This window comes from Dermacentor variabilis, chromosome 10 (genome assembly GCF_050947875.1).
Source record: "Dermacentor variabilis isolate Ectoservices chromosome 10, ASM5094787v1, whole genome shotgun sequence".
NCBI classification, from domain to species: domain Eukaryota; kingdom Metazoa; phylum Arthropoda; class Arachnida; order Ixodida; family Ixodidae; genus Dermacentor; species Dermacentor variabilis.
This window is the reverse complement of record NC_134577.1, coordinates 57,834,930-57,855,010: the sequence shown is the minus strand read 5'-3', so window position 1 is coordinate 57,855,010 and position 20,081 is coordinate 57,834,930. Positions and strand designations below refer to the sequence as shown.

General features: G+C 50.7%; 2 protein-coding genes across 2 annotated transcripts in view; one reads left to right on the top strand and one right to left on the bottom strand.

The window, feature by feature from the left end:
- Nucleotides 1–469: 469 nt before the first annotated feature.
- On the top strand, nt 470–15,241 carry LOC142560573 (uncharacterized). Its single transcript, XM_075672777.1, has 3 exons — nt 470–800; nt 1,306–1,470; nt 13,162–15,241. The coding sequence occupies exons 1-3, from the start codon at nt 793–795 to the stop codon at nt 13,700–13,702; spliced, it is 714 nt and encodes a 237-aa protein (XP_075528892.1). The 5' UTR covers nt 470–792; the 3' UTR covers nt 13,703–15,241.
- Nucleotides 15,242–15,729: 488 nt separating this feature from the next.
- Nucleotides 15,730–20,081, bottom strand: part of LOC142560572 (multidrug resistance-associated protein 1-like) — a 44,460-nt gene continuing 40,108 nt past the window's right edge. Inside the window, exons 28-30 of the mRNA XM_075672776.1 lie at nt 19,702–19,868; nt 18,521–18,715; nt 15,730–15,943 (exon numbers count right to left, since the gene is read on the bottom strand). Coding sequence (XP_075528891.1) covers nt 15,772–15,943; nt 18,521–18,715; nt 19,702–19,868 — 534 coding nt within the window. The 3' untranslated portion in view covers nt 15,730–15,771. The remainder of the gene's footprint in view (nt 15,944–18,520; nt 18,716–19,701; nt 19,869–20,081) is intronic.

The following is a 20,081-nucleotide window of genomic DNA, read 5'->3' as shown; positions in this document are numbered from 1 at the left end:
TGGTAACACCACGTGTCAATCGGGTACACGTGCCGGTCTACGTGAGAGATAATTGCTAAGGCACTTAATCTCTTCCTTATGTAAAGTAATCGAAGGCTGACTCACGTACGCACTTCCACCATAATCGATATGCCACGCCTCTACCATAAGACGCGTATCTTCATTCTTATGCCTGTACAATATCGCGCATTCATCTAACTCTGGCGTGTAGTTACAATCTCGGCAATGTAGCGAAAGATTACAAGGCGATCCACCGGTTAACGACCTTTTATGTTCCATTAGCCTCTGATTGATGCACCGTCCCGGCCAGTTCTACGTAGGGCAAACGGGACGGTTTCTGCGAGGTTTCGCTCTCGACGCAGACTTCATTCTGTGCGAACGCGATACTCTGCGCCCAGAAGCCACGTGACCGACTATGGCGACGATTGCGCGCTTATCGCAATGATGGCATGGTGGACATGCGTATACAGTGGCAAGGAGGCAAACGTCGCGAGATAACTAAAAGAATTTGAGGATCCCCGCTCAAATCGGAGAGTAATTTTTTCCAGATGAACTGCGATTGTGTTCGACGCTGTCGGTCACTGCCCAGAGCGGTAACTCGGCGCTGTTGGAGGCGTCTACGCGAGTATATTTTAAATTTGAGCCAAGCAAGCAGTGATGCAACTGTAATTCTCGAGCAGCTCGACCGCGACGGGCGCACTGTAGACTCCAGAGCCAGACCTGTTGGTATCACCGCATATAGCCCGACACTTTGCTTAAGAACATCTGCGTCGGAAACATTACTGCCTCCCTATGACAAAGTAAGTAGTTTGCCCGTGGTACATGCGAAGGGTTGCCCAGTTTGCGGAGCTTTCTTGTTAGGCTGGTGCAATGAGTGTTGTTTTCCTTCTTAGGCAGCGCGTGCCACTTGCGCATTGCTGTAATTGGCGCTGAGAGCTTAGCCTACATCGTTTTGTGTGTGGAGACTTTGGCCAGCCAATAAACCATTTAAAGTTTAATGCCTGCGCTAGCACAGATCGCCCGCGAATCGCACAGCCGATAGATGGTGCAAGATGGATAGATGGACTTCGTTCTCTAAACAACTGTCCTTATATCGTGTGTAAATTTGTCTGCTGCGTTTCAGCGCGCATAAGGAATCAAGCCGAGGGCTATGTACTTCTACGATCACCGATTTTTGTCGCTTACTAGCTGCCCGGGCTTCTCGTCTTGCGCTAACATATGAGAGATGTTTATTCTGCTGCCATGGTCACCGTGACGCATGCGGCGTGTAAAGATGTAATGTAGCCGCACCGCTCTTTGCCGCAGGGTGTCCCCCTCTCAAGATGGCGACGGTAAGAAGCCACGCCCCCCGCGGTCGAGGCTGTCAGCTAAGACGGCCGAATCCCGGCTGCGCACCTGGCTCACGGATCGGGACCTTGCCGCGGGCGGCTCTTCCTCAGGCACCACACCCAAGCAGAGCCCCGTCAAAAGGTTAGGTTGCGGCTGTTAAAGAAAAAAAAAAAACCCTTGTTTGTTCATGTTCGCCGTCATAGCACTGCCAAAAGAGGAACCTTTAATTATTGAGAGAGGTCGACCTGAATGACGTGCCTCTGGCCTTTTACTCTACAATGAGCAGGCCTATGTTTCTGTGCTTCTCGTGCGTGCAGGCTTCACGGTATGTACAGTCAACAGCAAAAGTTTGCGGGATGTGCGAGCGCGTGGCAAAGCGACCCTCCTCCCCTTCTAGCGGTGACTCCTGGTGTCGAGACCAACGCCTACACGCATGCGCTTCCCTCCCAGACTGCAAGCGTGCATATTTCCGCGCTTCCTCCTTGCGCGCCGGCGATATACGAATGTAGCCGCAAGGTAGCCCTCTTGCGATATGCGTTGTGGCGGCTTCGACGGGCGAAACTGTGTGAAACGTGTTTAGAAGCATGAACTTGCGGCCGCTTTTTGTCGAGTCACGTGCGCTGACGCATAGGGCCGGCCCGGTGGCGAACGTAACAAGTAATTTTTCTTTTTGTGGGCTGCACCTTCTCGTGGCCAATTTTCGTTGTTTATTTCTTTTTACGAACGGTGCGTTCTACCGCAGAAGAGCGTGGCAGTAGACGCGCTATATAGAAGACCGGCAAGACAAGAATGGACAGTTGATTTCCGTTGTATACTAAACGAAGTTCTGCCCGTCGAAGCCGCCACGGCGCATATTGCAAGTGGGCTATACCTCGCGGCAACATTTGGATATCGCCGGCGCGCAAAGAGGAAGCTCGGAAACATGCACACTTGCAGTATCGGAGGGAAGCGCATGCGTGTAGGCGTCGGTCTCGACACCAGGGGTTCACCGCTAGAAGGGGAGGAGGGTCGCTTTGCCACGCGCTCGCACATCCCGCAAACTTTTGCTGTTGACTGTACATCTTTGCGGGCAGGGGCCAATGCTATACTGCAGCATGACAATCTGCTCCTATGAAGTTGTGTTCTCGTATCATGCTGGCTAGTTCCGGTAGCCAATTGGCGAGGCTAGTTTCAGTCGGGTATATACGAGATGCCGTTCTACAGGAGCGGTCTCGGAAATCCTCCTCCAGTTGATAAAGGCTGTTAAGCAAGAGTTTGCCAGCTCTGTTTAACGAGGACGCAAGCCTGCTGTAGTGCCGTATGTCCAGAGCCCTCTGACAATCTTAGTCACAAGGCACGAGGTCGCGGGATCGAATCCCGGCCACGGCGGCCGCATTTCGATCGGGGCGGAATGCGAAAAACACCCGTGTACTTAGATTTAGGTGCACGTTAAGGAACCCCAGGTGATCAGAATTTCCGGTGTCTCCCGTGCACTACGGCGTGCCTCATAATCGGGAAGTGGTTTTAGTACGAAAAAGCCCATAATTTAATTAATTAATCTTAGTCACAAATAGGCACGGCGTAGCCAATGTGCGTGGCGCCGATGTGATGCCAGAAGCCCGCCACACATTTCGTGAAATGGGCGACTGGCGTCGTATATGGAGTAATACTGTCGCGGGGGAAGGGATGGGTACGTCAAACTGGATGTGTCAATGACCGAGCACGGGATCATGAACTATCATTGCCTGCCAATGGGACCCACGGCTTCGTGGGACCAAGATAATTGGCAGGACTATCGTATGTTGGTGCGAGAGCTGTAGGATACCTTTTATATCACGAACTTCCTCAGCGACACTCCTGCGTATCTTTTTTGGGCATGAGATCAAGCTGTTTTACAGGTTGCTACGATTTTTTTTAAAGCATCGTAGCACGCATTCGCGTTTGTTGTAGTTTTCTGACACCGTTCTCGGAATACATTTTGAAGTTTAGCGCCGTTTCTTTTTCGCACTACTCCTTTTTTAAGCATTTAGTTCCTTGAAGCGCTGTTATGCATTCCATTGGAGCCCATATGTGTAGAAAATGGCGGTGTGTAGCAACGTAATTTGTACGTCATGACCGGAGGTTAGTATTATCGTAATTTTATGCGCCTTGGCGCCTACGTTTAGATTTCCTTGAGGTCGGTACACACTCTTTTTTTTCCTGACCTTTGAGCTTGCAAACTCGCGAGCGCGTCTTCAACCATGCTTTTTTATTTAAGAATACAAGGGAATATACAGTGAACTCTCACTTGAGTTAACTTCAAGGGACCGAAGCAAATAGTTCACTTCACTGAAAGTTCACTAAACTGAATATTCACGAGACCATCATAAGACATGGCACACAGTCAAAAGTTTGAAGTGCAATTCATGGAGCAAAAGACATGGCATCCATAGTGTTAGAAATGTGTGAAATGAAATTTTTACATATCAACAAGTACAAGGTTCATAACAGTTACAATGCTGCCTTTCTCACTTAGAAAAAAAAATCTGTAATCTTCTGCACTTGCACTTTTAAAGCACAGGAAGTAACAAAACTGTCCAAAAGAGTCAATGTTTTTGTACACTTCTTCTGGAACAGCTTGATGTTGAGACGCAAAGTCTCTCAACTTTCCAATGTACCCTACAACCTCGGCTACAACCTCACCCCTCCAGGCTCTCGCTGCCTCTTGGTCGGCATCCTTGCTTTCGCCGCAAATCGTTTTCCACGCGATCCCATGCCTATCCCGAAATCGTGTAAGCCATCCACTGCTTTCTTCGAAGCCGTGAATGTCCAGAAGATCAAATTCCTTCGCTTTGCCCTGTATCATCGGGCCGGACATTGGAACGGCTTGAGATCGTAGGTCGCCAAGCCATACCGCAACGGCATCGTCCACTTCTTTGAAGTACCCCGTGCAGAGTCGTTTCCTTGCGGGATTCATCGAAGTTTCTCCTTCGAGCTTCGATTTTTGTTTCACAATCGTTGACAAAGTCGACGGCGCAATTCCATAGTCCTTTGTAGCGTCCACTTGCCTTTTACCGTTGTACAGGCGCTGAAGGATTTCCAGCTCGTCCGAGAGAGACAACCGTTTCCGTTTCGTCGCACTCATCTCGAAAGTGAGCACGCTGTTTGAATCCCACCGATGGCAACGGTTGTTGTGGTCGCACCGATGGTACGACCTGTTGGGAACTCGGCGCTGACGTCCGTGGTTGTACCTGGGTCGCAAGCCCCAAGGGTAGCGTTGGCCTGGCGGCCTGGGGTACAACTGGAAGCATCCGAAGGTCCCGGCAAAGCATGAGTCGACTGGTAACAACAAAACAACTTGTTTATTTTAACATCGCAAAGAGTTGGCGGTCAGGTTGACCGAAGTAGAGAGACGGGAGAGCACTTTACTCAACAGAAGAAATCGGAGCCCTCCTTTGGCGTCCGGGGGCAGCTGCTTTTATACTCTCGCAGTTGAGGGCAAGAAGGAACCCCTCAATAGACGAGCACGTGATTGTACAATGAGATAAGGTGACGCATACTGTCGTAGCGCCGCCGGACGGGCACAAAGACTGGGAGGAGAAGGTAACTCCTACTCTCGTAGCGCCTTCGGTCGGGCACAATGGCTGGGAGGAGAAGGAGACTTCTACTCTCGTAGCGCCTTCGGTCGGGCACAATGGCTGGGAGGAGAAGGAGACTTCTACTCTCGTAGCGCCTTCGGTCGGGCACAATGGCTGGGAGGAGAAGGTGACTTCTACTCTCGTAGCTCCTCCGGTCGGGCACAATGGCACATACACTCACACACGCACATGAAGACACGTGGCATCGGAACATGCCTGGACGCGCTTGGCGGGGAGCGTAGCGGCGACGCCGAACGGGCCAAAATGTCTGCCGCTTTGTTGCAGTCGCGCCGGCTAAACCGCGCGTCGTAGGCGAAACGTAACAACGCGAATTGCCGTTGTTACTTAAAACTGGAACGCTGAACGGAGCCGATGAAAAAAACACACCACGTGGGTCGTAACAATAAGCCTTGGTCCTCTGAGGGAGTTCGTTAAACTGAAATATTGACTGTTGCGAAATTCGTTTAAGTGAAACATCTTTGCATAGAATCTAACAAAACTGCCGGGGGATTTTTAAAAGGTTTGTTATTCTGAAATATTCGATAAACTGACGTTCGTACAACTGAGAGTTTACTGTATAGAGATAAATGACAGTGCCAGAGAGGATTAGAAACGAGCTATTCGCCTATCGATTAACACCGAATATACATGACAGAACCAAGTAATCATGTTTCGTGGATGAAAAGGTATGGTTGGCGAGTAGCCCGGCAAGCGCAGATGTCTGCCGCTTTGTTGCAGTCGCGCCGGCTAAACCGCGCGTCGTAGGCGAAACGCAACAGACCGCCCCGCCGGGGGAAGGAGATCCCGATGGACAGGGGACTGCATCCGCTGTCCGGAGGGATGTCGCTCGATGATGCTCATAACCGAAGTCGGGCGTCCCTCGACGTTTCTTGAGCGTAGCGCACAGAGAAGGCCTCGTTCTCTCGTTCAGGTTCGCACGGGACACTGCAAAGTGACTTCGGGAGAGTTCACATTCTTGTTCTCGTTCCCGGCAAGCGTTAGAACTACGCTGAAACTCAACCGCTCAGTCAGCAAGCACGGCACAACCCTCACTAAGCCCTGCCAGGCTCTTTCCCCTTTTATACCACTGCCTAGTTCCTTACAGTAGTCTAGCATCACTCAGAACGCGTCCACAAATTGGAAAAGTGCACTAGAAAGCATATCATCACTTTGAAACACTAAACAAAAGCAATATGTTAAAAAATCCTGCCTCAGGAAGAAAAACATCAGTAACAATTTTGAGGCTGATTCCTACGTTAGGGGCTTCGACTTAAGCCATCGACGTTACCGTTGAGACTCCCCTTTTTGTAACGCACCTCAAAGGAATATTGTTGCAAAGCCAGGCTCCAGCGCAGGAGGCGGCCATTTTTGGGAGAGATGGTCTGCAGCCATTGGAGAGGGCAGTGATCCGTCTCAATGATAAACCTCGAGCCGGCTAGATAGCATGACAATTTCTGAACGGCCCACACGAGACATGCACACTCTTTCTCGGTGGCGCTATACGCCTGCTCACGACTGGTCAGCTTACGACTAGCATACAGGACGGGGTGTTCTACTTCTCCATTTTCCCGTTGGCACAGTACAACGCCCATGCCTCGCTCACTAGCATCGCACTGAACAACGAACCCTTTTGTATAGTCTGGCGATCGTAGCACAGGCTGGCTTGTTAGGGCGCTCTTTAGGGCGCTAAAAGCTCTTTCCTTTGTCTCGTCCCAGACGACTGTTTGAGGCTCTGTCTTTCTTAGAGCATCCGTCAGGGGAGCCGCGATATCAGAGTACCTGGGGATGTACCTCTGATAGTAGCCGGCGACACCTAAGAACGACCGAATATCGGTCTTCGTGCGCGGTTGCGGGAAGTCTCGCACAGCGGCCACCTTTATTTCAGAGGGGCGGCGACGACCCTGACCAATCACGTGACCGAGGTAGACAACCTCGGCCTGTGCTAACTGGCACTTAGGAGCCTTTACTGTCAAGCCCGCTTCGCGCAGGCGGGTTAGCACTGCCCGCAAGTGTGCCATATGCTCAGACCAGGATGCGGAGAATATCGCTACGTCGTCTAGATACGGTAAAGCGAATTCTTGCTGTCCCCGCAACACTTTATCCATGAGGCTTGAAAAACAGTATGGCGCGTTCTTCAAACCAAAACTCAACACTTTAGGACGGAATGTTCCCATTGGTGAAATGAACGCCGCATACCTACTATAGCCTCTTCTGTAAGTGGAACCTGCCAATAACCCCTGACAAGATCTAGGGTGGAAATAAACTGAGCGCTACTAACTTTCTCAAGGCGCTCCTCGATGTTAGGGATCGGATAAATTTGATCCTTAGTGATGGAATTAAGCCTGCGGTAGTCGACGCAAGGACGAGGTTCCTTGCCCGGTACCTCAACTAAAATCAAAGGGGAGGTATAATCACTCTCACCTGCCTCAATAACACCGAGCTGTAGCATTTTCTTGACCTCAGCCTCCATAATATCGCTCTGGCGGGGTGACACCCGATACGCCTTGGATCGTACTGGCTCTGGGGAGGTAAGTTCTATGTCATGAGTAAGGACAGAAGTCCTACCAGGCCTCTCAGAGAACAGACCTTGAAACTCCTGTAATAGCTGGTGTAGTTCGGTTTTCTGCTCAGGCGACAGCGATGCTCCACTGACTAAGTCACTAATGACTTGACCGGTGTCTTTCCTGTTCGTCACTGAGCCGAGTCCCGGAAGCTCGACCGGGAGCTCTTCAGGAACGTTTACCATCATGCACACCACTGCTTCCCTTTGTCTATAAGGTTTGAGCAGATTACAGTGGTAAACTTGCTGTGCTTTCCGCTTTCCTGGCAGACTTACCACGTAGTTAACGTCCGACAGTTTCTGAACAATTCGTGCTGGGCCCTCCCACTGCACGTCTAGTTTGTTGTTTAGCGATGTGCGCAATATCATGACCTCATCGCCCACCTCAAAACGACGGGCCCTGGCGGTCCGATCATAATAAACCTTGGCCCTCTGCTGGGCCTTTGTCATTGCTTCACCTGACAACTCCTGTGCCCTTCTTAAGCGTTCGAGGAGCTTAAGCACGTACTCCACCACGACTGGGTCGTCGCCCCTGCCTTCCCATGATTCTCGAAGCATGCGAAGCGGAGATCGCAGCGAGCGACCGTACACCAGTTCAGCTGGCGAAAACCCCGTAGCCGCATGCGGCGCGGTCCTTAATGCAAACATCACCCCAGGCAGACACAGCTCCCAGTCAGTTTGATGTTCAAAACATAATGCTCTCAACACGCGCTTCATGACGGAGTGGAGCTTCTCAACGGAATTCGACTGTGGGTGGTACACTGAGCTGTGTAACAGCTTTACCCCACACCTTTCGAGAAAAGTTGTCGTCAAAGCGCTAGTAAACACTGTGCCCTGATCTGATTGGATTTCCGCAGGAAAACCAACTCGCGCAAATATGGACAGTAGTGCATTAACTATCTCAACTGAGCTGAGTTCTTTAAGCGGCACTGCTTCAGGGAACTTTGTCGCTGGGCAGATCACAGTCAAAATGTGTCTGTACCCCGTGGCTGTTACCGGCAGAGGTCCCACTGTATCAATAACGAGCCGTCTAAAAGGCTCCGTAATGATAGGTACCGATCTCAACGGCGCCCTCGATTTGTCCCCTGGTTTGCCCACCCGCTGACAGGTGTCACATGACCTTACGAAATGGTCTGCGTCCCGAAAACACCCTGGCCAATAGTACTCTTGCAAGAGACGGTCCTTAGTTTTCTTAACTCCTAGGTGTCCGGACCACGAACCCCCATGCGACAAGCGCAACAGATCCTGACGATAGCATTGAGGAACGATCAGCTGATCGAACTCCACTCCTCTGCGGTCTAGATACTTCCGGTACAGGACTCCACCTCTTTCCACAAAACGCGCATTTTTCCTGGCGATACCTTCCTTGACATTGCAGCGTATGTTTTCTAGGCTACCATCCTTCTTTTGCTCGGCTATCAAAGCCGACCGGCTGACTTTTAGCAACCTATTAAGTCCATCTGACGTAGGCGCGATGAGCAAATCTGCAGATAGCTCTTCTAACTTTCCCGCATCGGGAATTTCCTCTCCAGTATCTGGTGCCTTTAACGTTACAGACTCAATTTTATTTAGTTCAGGCGTGCTCTGAATATCAGCTTGCTGCGCCTCTGACCCTTTTTCGTTGTTTGATAACGTCGGCCCCGCAACTACCGCCTTTGCAGCGAGCTCCCGAACCTTCGATCTGGTTAAGGCCTGAACACTAGCTTCACCAAACAAAAGCCCCTTCTCGCGCAGGAGGTGATCGGACCTGTTCGAAAATAGGTACGGGTACTGGGGGGGGGGGGCAGCATAGATGACACTGCCGCCTCCGTCTCAAGCGCTCCGAAAGGTCCTTCAATAAGCACCTTTGCTACTGGCAGACACACGATATGAGCTTCCACGGCTTGCTTGATCCATGCGCACTCGCCCGTGAACATATGGGGTTCTACGTAAGACGGGTGAACTACATCCATCGTAGCTGCGGAATCGCGAAGCACTCGGCACTCTTTCCCGTTCACGAGGAGGTCTCGCATGTAAGGCTCGAGAAGCTTCATGTTCTCGTCAGTGCTGCTTAATGAAAAAAACACAACTTTTGGTGTTGTTTCCGGACACTGCGCCGAAAAGTGACCCGGCTTCTGGCACGTATAACAAACGCGCGCTTGCCTCATCTCGAACCGCTTTCTACGCTCGGCTTCGGCTGCCGCCGTCTCTTTACGTTTGGTCGGACTGCTTTCACTCGCATCCTCACTACGCGTGTCCCTCTTTAATCTCATGGGCGTGAACTTCGGCCTCTCAAACTTCGAGCCAAATTCACCCTTTTGACCGTCCTTAGCTCCGCGAGCCCGACGCGTCACAAACTCCTCGGCTAGCTCAGCGGCTTTAGCCACCGTACAAACGTCTGGCCTATCCAAGACCCAGTACCGCACGTTCTCAGGTAACCGACTATAAAACTGTTCTAGCCCAAAACACTGCAGAACTTTATCGTGGTCACCAAACGCTTTCTCTTCTTTGAGCCACTCCTGCATGTTTGACATAAGCCTGTACGCAAACTCTGTATATGACTCACTTTTGCCTTTCTCATTTTCCCGAAACTTCCGACGGAACGCCTCCGCAGACAGCCGGTACTTTTTTAGAAGACTCGATTTCACTGTGTCGAAATCTTCTGCCTCCTCTCTATCCAAGCGAGCGACTACGTCGGCCGCCTCGCCGGGTAACAAAGTGAGCAAGCGCTGTGGCCACGTTTCCCGAGAGAACCCCTGCTTCTCGCACGTTCGCTCAAAGTTAACCAGGAACAAACCAATGTCCTCTCCAAGCTTAAACGGCCGCATCAGGTCAGTCATTTTGAACAATACGCGTTCTCCTGCACCGTGTGCCTGACTTCCATTACGAGCGCGTTCCATCTCTACCTCGAGACGCTTCATTTCCAAAGCGTGTTCGCGCTCTTCTTTTTCTTTCTGCTCTTTAAGTTCGCGCTCCTGTTTCTCTTTTTGCTCTTTAAGTTCGCGCTCATGTTTCTCTTTTTGCTCTTTAAGTTCGCGCTCCTGTCTTTTTGACCTCTCCTCAATAGTCTCAAGGCATTCCGACAGCTCGTCATCCTCAGCCTCTAACTCAAGAATAGCCTTTAGCAGTTCTGGTTTTCTGAGTTTGTCCGAGACATCCAGACCCAACTCTCTTGCAAGCTCCAGCAATTTCGGTTTGCGCAACGACTTCAAATCCATGGCTGCTCTGAATGCTGCTTTCTCTACTGCTTACTATTGTCTTGCCGCAAACTAACCCGGCAGCAACGACAACCACAATTACCAGCTCTGTTTCTAACACTAACAAAAGCCTGGCAAAGCTCAGAAGAAGAAAGTCCCGCACTCACCAAACCTCGCAGCCAAGAGTCCAGCGCAGTCGTTCCGCTGCAGGCAACCAGTCATCACACAGGGCTCGTTGCACTGCTCCCGGATCGTTGTTGAGCTGCTCAGCATACAGTCAACTGCATCTCTTCGCTGCTGGCCTCCGTTGTCGCGATCTCACCGCTGGCAGACAGTTGTAGTAGTCGGAGGCGATCTCACCGCTGCCAACCAGATGTTTGAATCCCACCGATGGCAACGGTTGTTGTGGTCGCACCGATGGTACGACCTGTTGGGAACTCGGCGCTGACGCCCGTGGTTGTACCTGGGTCGCAAGCCCCAAGGGTAGCGTTGGCCTGGCGGCCTGGGGTACAACTGGAAGCATCCGAAGGTCCCGGCAAAGCATGAGTCGACTGGTAACAACAAAACAACTTGTTTATTTTAACATCGCAAAGAGTTGGCGGTCAGGTTGACCGAAGTAGAGAGACGGGAGAGCACTTTACTCAACAGAAGAAATCGGAGCCCTCCTTTGGCGTCCGGGGGCAGCTGCTTTTATACTCTCGCAGTTGAGGGCAAGAAGGAACCCCTTAATAGACGAGCACGTGATTGTACAATGAGATAAGGTGACGCATACTGTCGTAGCGCCGCCGGACGGGCACAAAGACTGGGAGGAGAAGGTAACTCCTACTCTCGTAGCGCCTTCGGTCGGGCACAATGGCTGGGAGGAGAAGGAGACTTCTACTCTCGTAGCGCCTTCGGTCGGGCACAATGGCTGGGAGGAGAAGGAGACTTCTACTCTCGTAGCGCCTTCGGTCGGGCACAATGGCTGGGAGGAGAAGGTGACTTCTACTCTCGTAGCGCCTCCGGTCGGGCACAATGGCACATACACTCACACACGCACATGAAGACACGTGGCATCGGAACATGCCTGGACGCGCTTGGCGGGGAGCGTAGCGGCGACGCCGAACGGGCCAAAATGTCTGCCGCTTTGTTGCAGTCGCGCCGGCTAAACCGCGCGTCGTAGGCGAAACGTAACAACGCGAATTGCCGTTGTTACTTAAAACTGGAACGCTGAACGGAGCCGATGAAAAAAACACACCACGTGGGTCGTAACAATAAGCCTTGGTCCTCTGAGGGAGTTCGTTAAACTGAAATATTGACTGTTGCGAAATTCGTTTAAGTGAAACATCTTTGCATAGAATCTATAACAAAACTGCCGGGGGATTTTTAAAAGGTTTGTTATTCTGAAATATTCGATAAACTGACGTTCGTACAACTGAGAGTTTACTGTATAGAGATAAATGACAGTGCCAGAGAGGATTAGAAACGAGCTATTCGCCTATCGATTAACACCGAATATACATGACAGAACCAAGTAATCATGTTTCGTGGATGAAAAGGTATGGTTGGCGAGTAGCCCGGCAAACGCAGTCAGATAACAAAAAATCTACGCGAGTCCTATTGCGAGTATTATTTCAATACAATTCTGCGCAAAAACCTTACTGCACATCAACAGTTATCAGGCGAGGCAGCGTTGCGTCATATTACTTAAAACGCATTTTTAACCTACCTGTTTTACTTCCTGTAGTGCATTCGCAACTTGTAGTCAGTTAACGACCACTAGGCGGTGTGTGTGTGTAACGTTCTGCATTTTTCTTCATCAGACGCGCTGCATCGGACGCAGCACGTCCGATGCAGCAGCGTACAGATGCGCGGTACACTCTGTAGTAGCACCTTCCGTGAAATGCGTAATTCGGGGTGAAGCGAAATTCGGGGTGAGAAAATCATGCGAAATTCGGGGTGAAGCGGGTGAAGCGCACGGCACTGATTGAACAAACACGCAATGAAATAACGACCACGGGTCAAGACAGCGCGCCTATACGCCAGAAGCGCCATTCTGCATGACATAAAAGCAGCAAGCGATTTTACATGCGGCCGCTAATTCATGTGGCACTTGCACTGGCGAGAAGCTAATGTATTGTAAAATAGAAAAAAAAAGGTAAAGCGTACATTCAGCATTTTAATATGGTAAATTGCTTGCAAGGGAATTGCATTATTTCGCAATATATCGAATAATCATTTTCCATTTTTTTGGCCCTATAGTTTATCACTCGATGCACTGCGATCAGCAAATGCGTCCGCGTGGGCTGTACAAACTACGAGATTTCGACAGAACGTTGTGCCTGCATACCGAGAGGCATGGATGGCACTTCAGTGTTCCCGGCCATCAAGATTGGCGAATGTATATATGCCTTGACGAGGTTCGTCGTACGTGTCAGGCCAGTGTTGCGCGCGGGTCCTCGCTTCGTCGTGCGGAAAGAATTGCTGCTGTTTTTCCCGCTTTCTTTTTATTTCTGCATAGGCTATTGCGCTCCAAGCGACAAGGCGGCGGTGCGGAGACTAAGCCGCCTCAGGCGACTCCGCTCTCATCCAGGGGCGGCGACATTCGGCGGCCGGCCTGGATATCGGAGCGGGATTGGCAGGAGGCCGGCTCTTCTTCGGGCGCCAGGCCGAGCCCCGTGAAGAGGTTGGGTCCCGACTCCAGACCCGCCAAGACGGCGCGAATGCAGCGCAGGACGGCAGCAGTGACGGCCACCGTTTCGGGGATGCCTCGCCGCCGTCGCTCGCAGGAGGAGCTGTCCCAACAGAGCCGAGCGCTAGCCAGGCTGAGCCTCAGCGACCTCGGAAGCGAGGAGGACGACGGCGGCGTCCACCAGGGCGGCGATGACGCCGCTGGACCCAGTGGCGCCCCCATGCAGGTCGACCCTCCGGCGCCTTCGTTCGCCGGTGCGTTCGACGAGACGGCGAGGTCGGCTTGGGCAACAGCGCACACGACGGCGTCGTCTGCAGGCGCCGCGACGGGCGATCCGGGCCAGCAGTCGGGAGACTCTTCTTCTTCGTAGACATGTATTGGAATAGTTTCCTGCTTCGGAACACTATAGGAGACGCCGTCCGTGTTGGACAAAGGAGCTTATTAGCACCCTCAAATTTGTTGTCACGTGGAGACTATAGCTTTCTATACGATTTTTAAAAAAAACTTTGAGCTGCGATGGCTTGCAGAGTCGCGGCTTATGTTCGATTACCTCCCCCCTCCCCTTCTTTTTTAGTATATTTTACGCTTTTTGCATTTTGAGACCGCGTGCCCTATTGTACGTATAAACGCATGTGACTTCCTAACTATTCTTGTCAGCATCCATTTCTTGTATACTCGCGCCAGTTCTACTCGCATCCGCCGTGATGGGCTTTCGCACCACTAACTACCCGTTTCCCAGCCCTTGGGCCTGGTATTAGCAGTGCGGTTGCGTGAGATTTTCGGTGACTCATGCTCTTCTACAATTGACAGCCTGGAGGGGCACAAACCGTGTACAGAAGAAAAAAAAAATCTCGCATGTTCGTTGTTCCTGAGCAGCTCGTAAGACGCATGTGGAGAAACGAAGTCAAAAGTGCAAAGCAGAAGGAGAGCTTATAGTTGTTTGTTTCGCTGTTTAGTAGCTGATTGTTATTGAGTTTCACGCCACGCTACGTTCCCCGGCAAGACAAACTTATGCGGGCGATCGAGCTACAGCAACGCCAACTGCACGTAGCCGCGTTAACTTGCAAGTTGTATAGCACGGAACAAGCAGGCGAGATAATGCATGTATTGACATCCCGCGCGACTGTGCTGATGTCATGGTACGGCTGCTTTTCGGCAAGAATGACGCAAGTTTGCCCAATGTAGGACAGGTTGGGTTAGCTTCACCTGAAAAATAAGGGGTCTGAAGGAGACACACTGCAGAAACAACTGCGGAGCGCAAACTCAACTGAAATACACACTGCCATTACCGCGAAGTCCGCGAGATTTTACCTGAGGATACTGACAGTACGTAGACTTTCGTAGTGTTTACATGAGTCTTGTTAATAGTTCCCTGGGGCTACTGCCTTGCAAGGTCTTTTGGGCCATAGTCAAACTACTTGTGTAGCTTTTAGGCCAAATGAACGTTCATTGTTTTACTCAAAAATAACTATTTGATTTCACGCCGCGCGCATCGGTAATATAGGGCTGAAATTTTCCATAATTCATTGGGCGCATGAATGAAAGTGGTTTGGAATTCCGAATTCAACCACACATCAGAATTGATTTCTTACGAACTCGCAACCACCTAATAGTCGGATACAACTCAAGTCTGCAGTGAGGCCCCGCCCACGCCCTCAGAGCCGCCAGCCACCGTTCCTCCGGGAGGCTGCAAATAGTTCGGACTTCAAACTTTCCCTGTTACCTAAATAAGGCGGTTACCACAGAAATAAACTTACAAGCGTGTAATTTTGTACGCTTTCACTTGTGTATTATAGTGGAACGGCGAAAGCCTAATTCTTCGTTGAACTGAAATAAAACGCATGCTTCGCGGAAGCTATTTATTCTCAAGCTGCACTTCAGTTGGTAGTGACGTTTCGCGAGTAAAACGGAGTCAGCAGTGAAATGAACTGTGCCGCTGACTTTTGAAGAGTGAAGAGCTCGGACTCCATACCGTCTGTCCGTGTATCTTGCACACCTCATCACCTCCGCCGATGAAAAGACTCTTAAATAACAGCAGACGCTCCGGAGGTATCAAGTACGACGCCATCTTGAAATGGTCGCATGGCGACGATTGTTTGCTTTTGTGATTGGCTGGCGGAGTAACAATTCCGCGCGGTCCGTCTGCCTTGGTTGCAAACCGCAAGTTGTATCCTTCTATAGTGCATTTTATGCCTACTAAGAACGATATTAACATCATTCGCTACCGGCCATTTAGGTCTGTAGCGAATTATTTTCGCATCCGTGTTGTTGTCTTCACGTTGTCTAAAAAAGCTGCGTAAAGCCACGTCTCTAACTAGATAATCTCGTTCCTAAAACGGGATTATCTTGCAAAAAACGGCGAAACTACTGGATCTCCACAGCAAACGAGAACGGCATTTCAAGTATTTATTGTCGGGCAACGTCGGACGCGCGTTGTCTTCAGTGCCCGGACGAAGACTGCTTCGACGACCGGTGCTCGAAGCCGGAACTCCGGTCTTCGCTGCCCAAACCGGCTTCGCGGGCCATGGCGTAGAATGCGGACTTGTGATTCCGCAACAGGTCGGCGGGGACACCGACTTCTTGTATCTCGCCGGACTTCATCACGACAATCCTGTTGGACAACACAGAACACGGAGCTCCTTACATTTACAATGTTAGTGACCACGGAACGTCTGATGGCTTCTGTGAGGCGCATGCGTCGATCGCAATTGCATTGCGAGTCAAAAGGGTGTGTAACTCGGTTAGTTGGTTCATTCTTCGAGGATTGTAGCAGCAGAACTTAGGGGACACGGACAACAGCAGGAGCGTCTAGAGCTGCTGAGTCCTCGTCTAGTCGTTCATTCTGTGTCCGTGTCCCTTAAGTTCTGCTGCTAAAATACTCGAATACGTTGCGAGGTTTTACGTGCAAAAAACCATGATTTCATTCCGCGGCACGCCGTAGTGGAGGACTACAAAGTTTTACCACCTGGGGTTTCTTTAACGAGCTGTCAGATCTGGGTACACGAGCTATATTTGTTTTCTTACTTTTTCTCGAGCCCGTCAGAATGTGTGTATCTGGAGGAAGGGAGAGACGGAGTCGGCGCGATGATGTGCGCGGGCGTGTCCGATTAGTGTAGTGTGGCCATTGTGGGAGTGGCTGCAAGTGCTTATGCGAACATTTTGCGGATTTTTCCAAACTAAAGTGTATGCGGCGTTGCGTCTTCCTTGGAGCTAAATGGGGACGGGAATAGGATAACGGACAGCTTTGGCGTGTCCGGTTTTCCGGTATGCGGAGGTGGATTGCGCAAATAGCCGGGTGGGTGGAGTCATAAACGTGTAGTATTCTACTTTGCCGCTGGTGTAAATGTTCAGCAGCGGCGTGGTCGTGATTACGCCGCTGCCGATAATATAAGCAGCAGCGAAGCAGAGTACACCTGGTTATTACTGCAATATTAGCTCTGCGTCACCAGGTGGCGCCACCAATCCGGCCACTCATGTATAGTCTCCGCTCACCCGGCAATCCTAAAGCCCCTTAAACTTCGTAAAGCAGCGCCACGCTTTGAAGAATGCCGCCTCCTCCTCGCGCGCTCTGTCCGAGGCCGACGCCGCGTCGCGTCGCTATTGCCCTAATAGCATCACGTGGGCCCTCGCGCCTTGCTTCAGCGCCATTTTCGCTCGAGAACAGTCTACGGAGTGGCGAGGAGCGCATGTTGGCGCCGTCGCTACGCTCGAGCAGTGTAGGTGGCACCACGGTCGAGGAGGGAGCGTGAAAGAGAGGAGAAACGAGGAGTGAAGGCGGAGGAGAAGGGTGTCGCTACTTTACGAAGTTGAAGGGGTTTTAGGCAATCCGACAAATGTGCTTGCGTATGCCAAAATAAAGGACGCGCTAAAACTATCTAGTACTGGTGACGTGTGCGCCGTTTCAATTTCTAATACCGAGAGCAGTGCCAAATACAGTCTTAGAGAACTTTGCCTTTCGTAGGACGCTGTGGTTTTTCAGTCACTTGCCATTCACGGTGGCGGAAGTTTTCTTGCTCTCGAAGACGAAGCCTTCGTGCTCTGGAATCTACGGGATACAAATGCTTCCTTACTACGAGGCCCGTGGGGGTCTCGATATGAGGCAGGACAGCTCAGACTATAGGGCATGAGACGGCTGAAGAGAGATCGCTCTAGAGCAAGTGTTCTAATTTCCACTCCGTGAAAGGGGCTTCGGCAGCGTGCGCCTAAAACGGCATTTAACCATTTCAGGTTCACTGATTATTGTAGGAGTTACAATGCCTCATGCGGTACACATGTGACATAGACACAGGCTGAAGTGAAAAACTAATGCGAGAAATCACCGATCCAGTAACTCGGACTGTCCAATTTACGGGGGCATGGTGTCGCAGATCGTTTGATTTTCCCCAGATATCGGCAGTATACAGACGTGGAGGCACAGTGCGATTAGGCCTCTTTACCGCACGTCTATAGCCTACCACCTGAGGCCGACTTCATGCTTTTGTGCGCATACGAACAGCTTTCAAATAATTTGTGACTGCGATTCCCGGACTTACACTAGGTACGTGCTTGAGAAGTCACGATCTGCCTCAAAGATGCTGAGAGTTGATGGTTAGAGCCCTAGACATATTACGATAAACCACACCAGATTCTTTTGTAATCTTTTCCCTCTTGTACAGATGCCTGAAAAATATATTTATGACGGCAAAAATCTAACCACAGAGTTAAAGAAAAAGGTTCGGGAACTGCCGATTAGAAAAAGAAATCACCCATGATTACGACATTACCTAATGCGACATTTGAGCTCAGCTCTATACGTGTTTTCATTTCGCGATATGTTGGCTGGCGCGGAATATCTGTCTCGTGCGGCACGTTCCAAACGGAGCGAAGTGTTGCACCACTGCCTCTCGTGGGCGCGATTCACAGCAGCCGCCGCCGACAGACCTCCCAGACGACCCGCGCTACCCTGGCGGCATCTCGTAGTCATTGTCGCCGCACTACGCTTTTCTTCTCACGCCTTCGCCGTACCCTCCTCCGCTTCGCGCGTCGCCGTTCCGCTGTACCCCCTCTACGCTTTCCTCCTCGCGTCTTTGATCCCTCGCTGCGCTCCGCGTTGGGTTTCATCTTTCCCTGTGCTGGTTCGCTCGGCTACGGCGACGCTTGCCGCAGGAACGGGCGCTTTAAGAGCTGCGTTTTAAACGTTTGTGCTCGCCTGTCGGCGTCCAGGATAGTCTGAAGCCGGTGTGCCACTGTGAGAACGGTACAGTGGGCGAAGTCCCGGCGGATGGTCTGTTGGACGAGGACATCCGTGTCCGGGTCCACTGACGCTGTGGCCTCGTCCAGGATCAGCAGCCTGGTATTGCGCAGCAAGGCGCGGGCCAGACAGATAAGCTGGTGCTGGCCGATGCTGTGCAGGAAAACGTGAAAGCGATATAGTGTCAAAGGAAAGAACGGAGTGAACCCGACAAAGGCGAAGGCTGCGATAAACACTGCAGTTTACAGCAGCGAAGAAAATAGACATCATGTCACTCTGCTGTGTGAGAGCTATTGAAATCACGGGTCGTGCATATTGAAACAAAGCGACAACGGCATTATGAAAATGCGAAACACCTTGATAAGACGACGAGTTCTGAAGAGTGTGCGAGCCGAATGCAGCCTATGTTCTGTGGGGCATAAGTTTGCACCTTTCAAGAAATTTCCTTCTTTTTTCTTTTTGTGAGGAAATGAGGGTATCTATCTGGTCCTTAAGAAGACGGTAAAGCTTTCTGTACGTGGTGCGGGAAGGTATTTTTACGAGAGCGTTGAGTCGTATTCGCATCTTTAGAGCTGCTTGCGGGCTCTATCTAACCTGTCTTACCTATATAGGATACCTATCGTTACTTAACGTAACCTAATGTGAAGTAGGCTATATCCCAAATTAACGTCATCTAACGTATCTTCGCCTAGTGCAACAGCAATAGCGCTGCACTCGCATGCTAGCGCATTTGAGAAAACTAATTACATTTGCCTGCATAGTCAAGCAATGCTATTGTATTTGAGAGTGGTTCTGGAGAGGATAACACATGTTTCCGTTGCTCATTTGATTTTGACAGCTCTAAATTTATTATTTAAATTTAGAATACCAGCATGCTTATAAAGAAATACAACGCCGCACCAGAACGAAGTTAACAGTTCTTAAAAAAACAGAAGAAACGCCGTTGACAGAAGCATCCAAAATTTCTACACATGTCCTTAGAAATCTCGCAGAAGTACAGCTGGTTAAAGTGTATGTTTGCCACAGAATGTATGTTGATCTGGTTATCACGATAGCGGCTCCTCCGGCTTCTTGTTTATCTTGTGTTTCATGAACACGTTCGTACACGCACCACCGAAAAGCAGGTCTCTGACGCCTACCTGAGGTTCTGCCCGTCTTCCTCGATGACGAAGTCGAGCTTCTCGGCCTTGTTCTGGAAGAATGCGCTTAGGTGCGCCTTGTTAAGGGCTGCCCAGACCTGGTCGTCGGTGCGTTCACCCTTGGGATCCAGGTTAAGGCGAAGTGATCCGCAGAAGAGGACCGGCTCCTATTTAGACCCGTAAATATATTACACATGTATGTAGGCCAGGGAGCAGCACGAGCGATGCAGCACCAGTTTACCTGTTTTAAACAGGGAAGAAACATTCTCCCTAAACGAGAGTTGGCAGCTAAATGATGGACATCTCAGTAAACGCCGAAAATATGGATCAACTGGATCGCTTAGGATTGCCCTGCCAGATGAAAGGAAGCCACGCGGCAC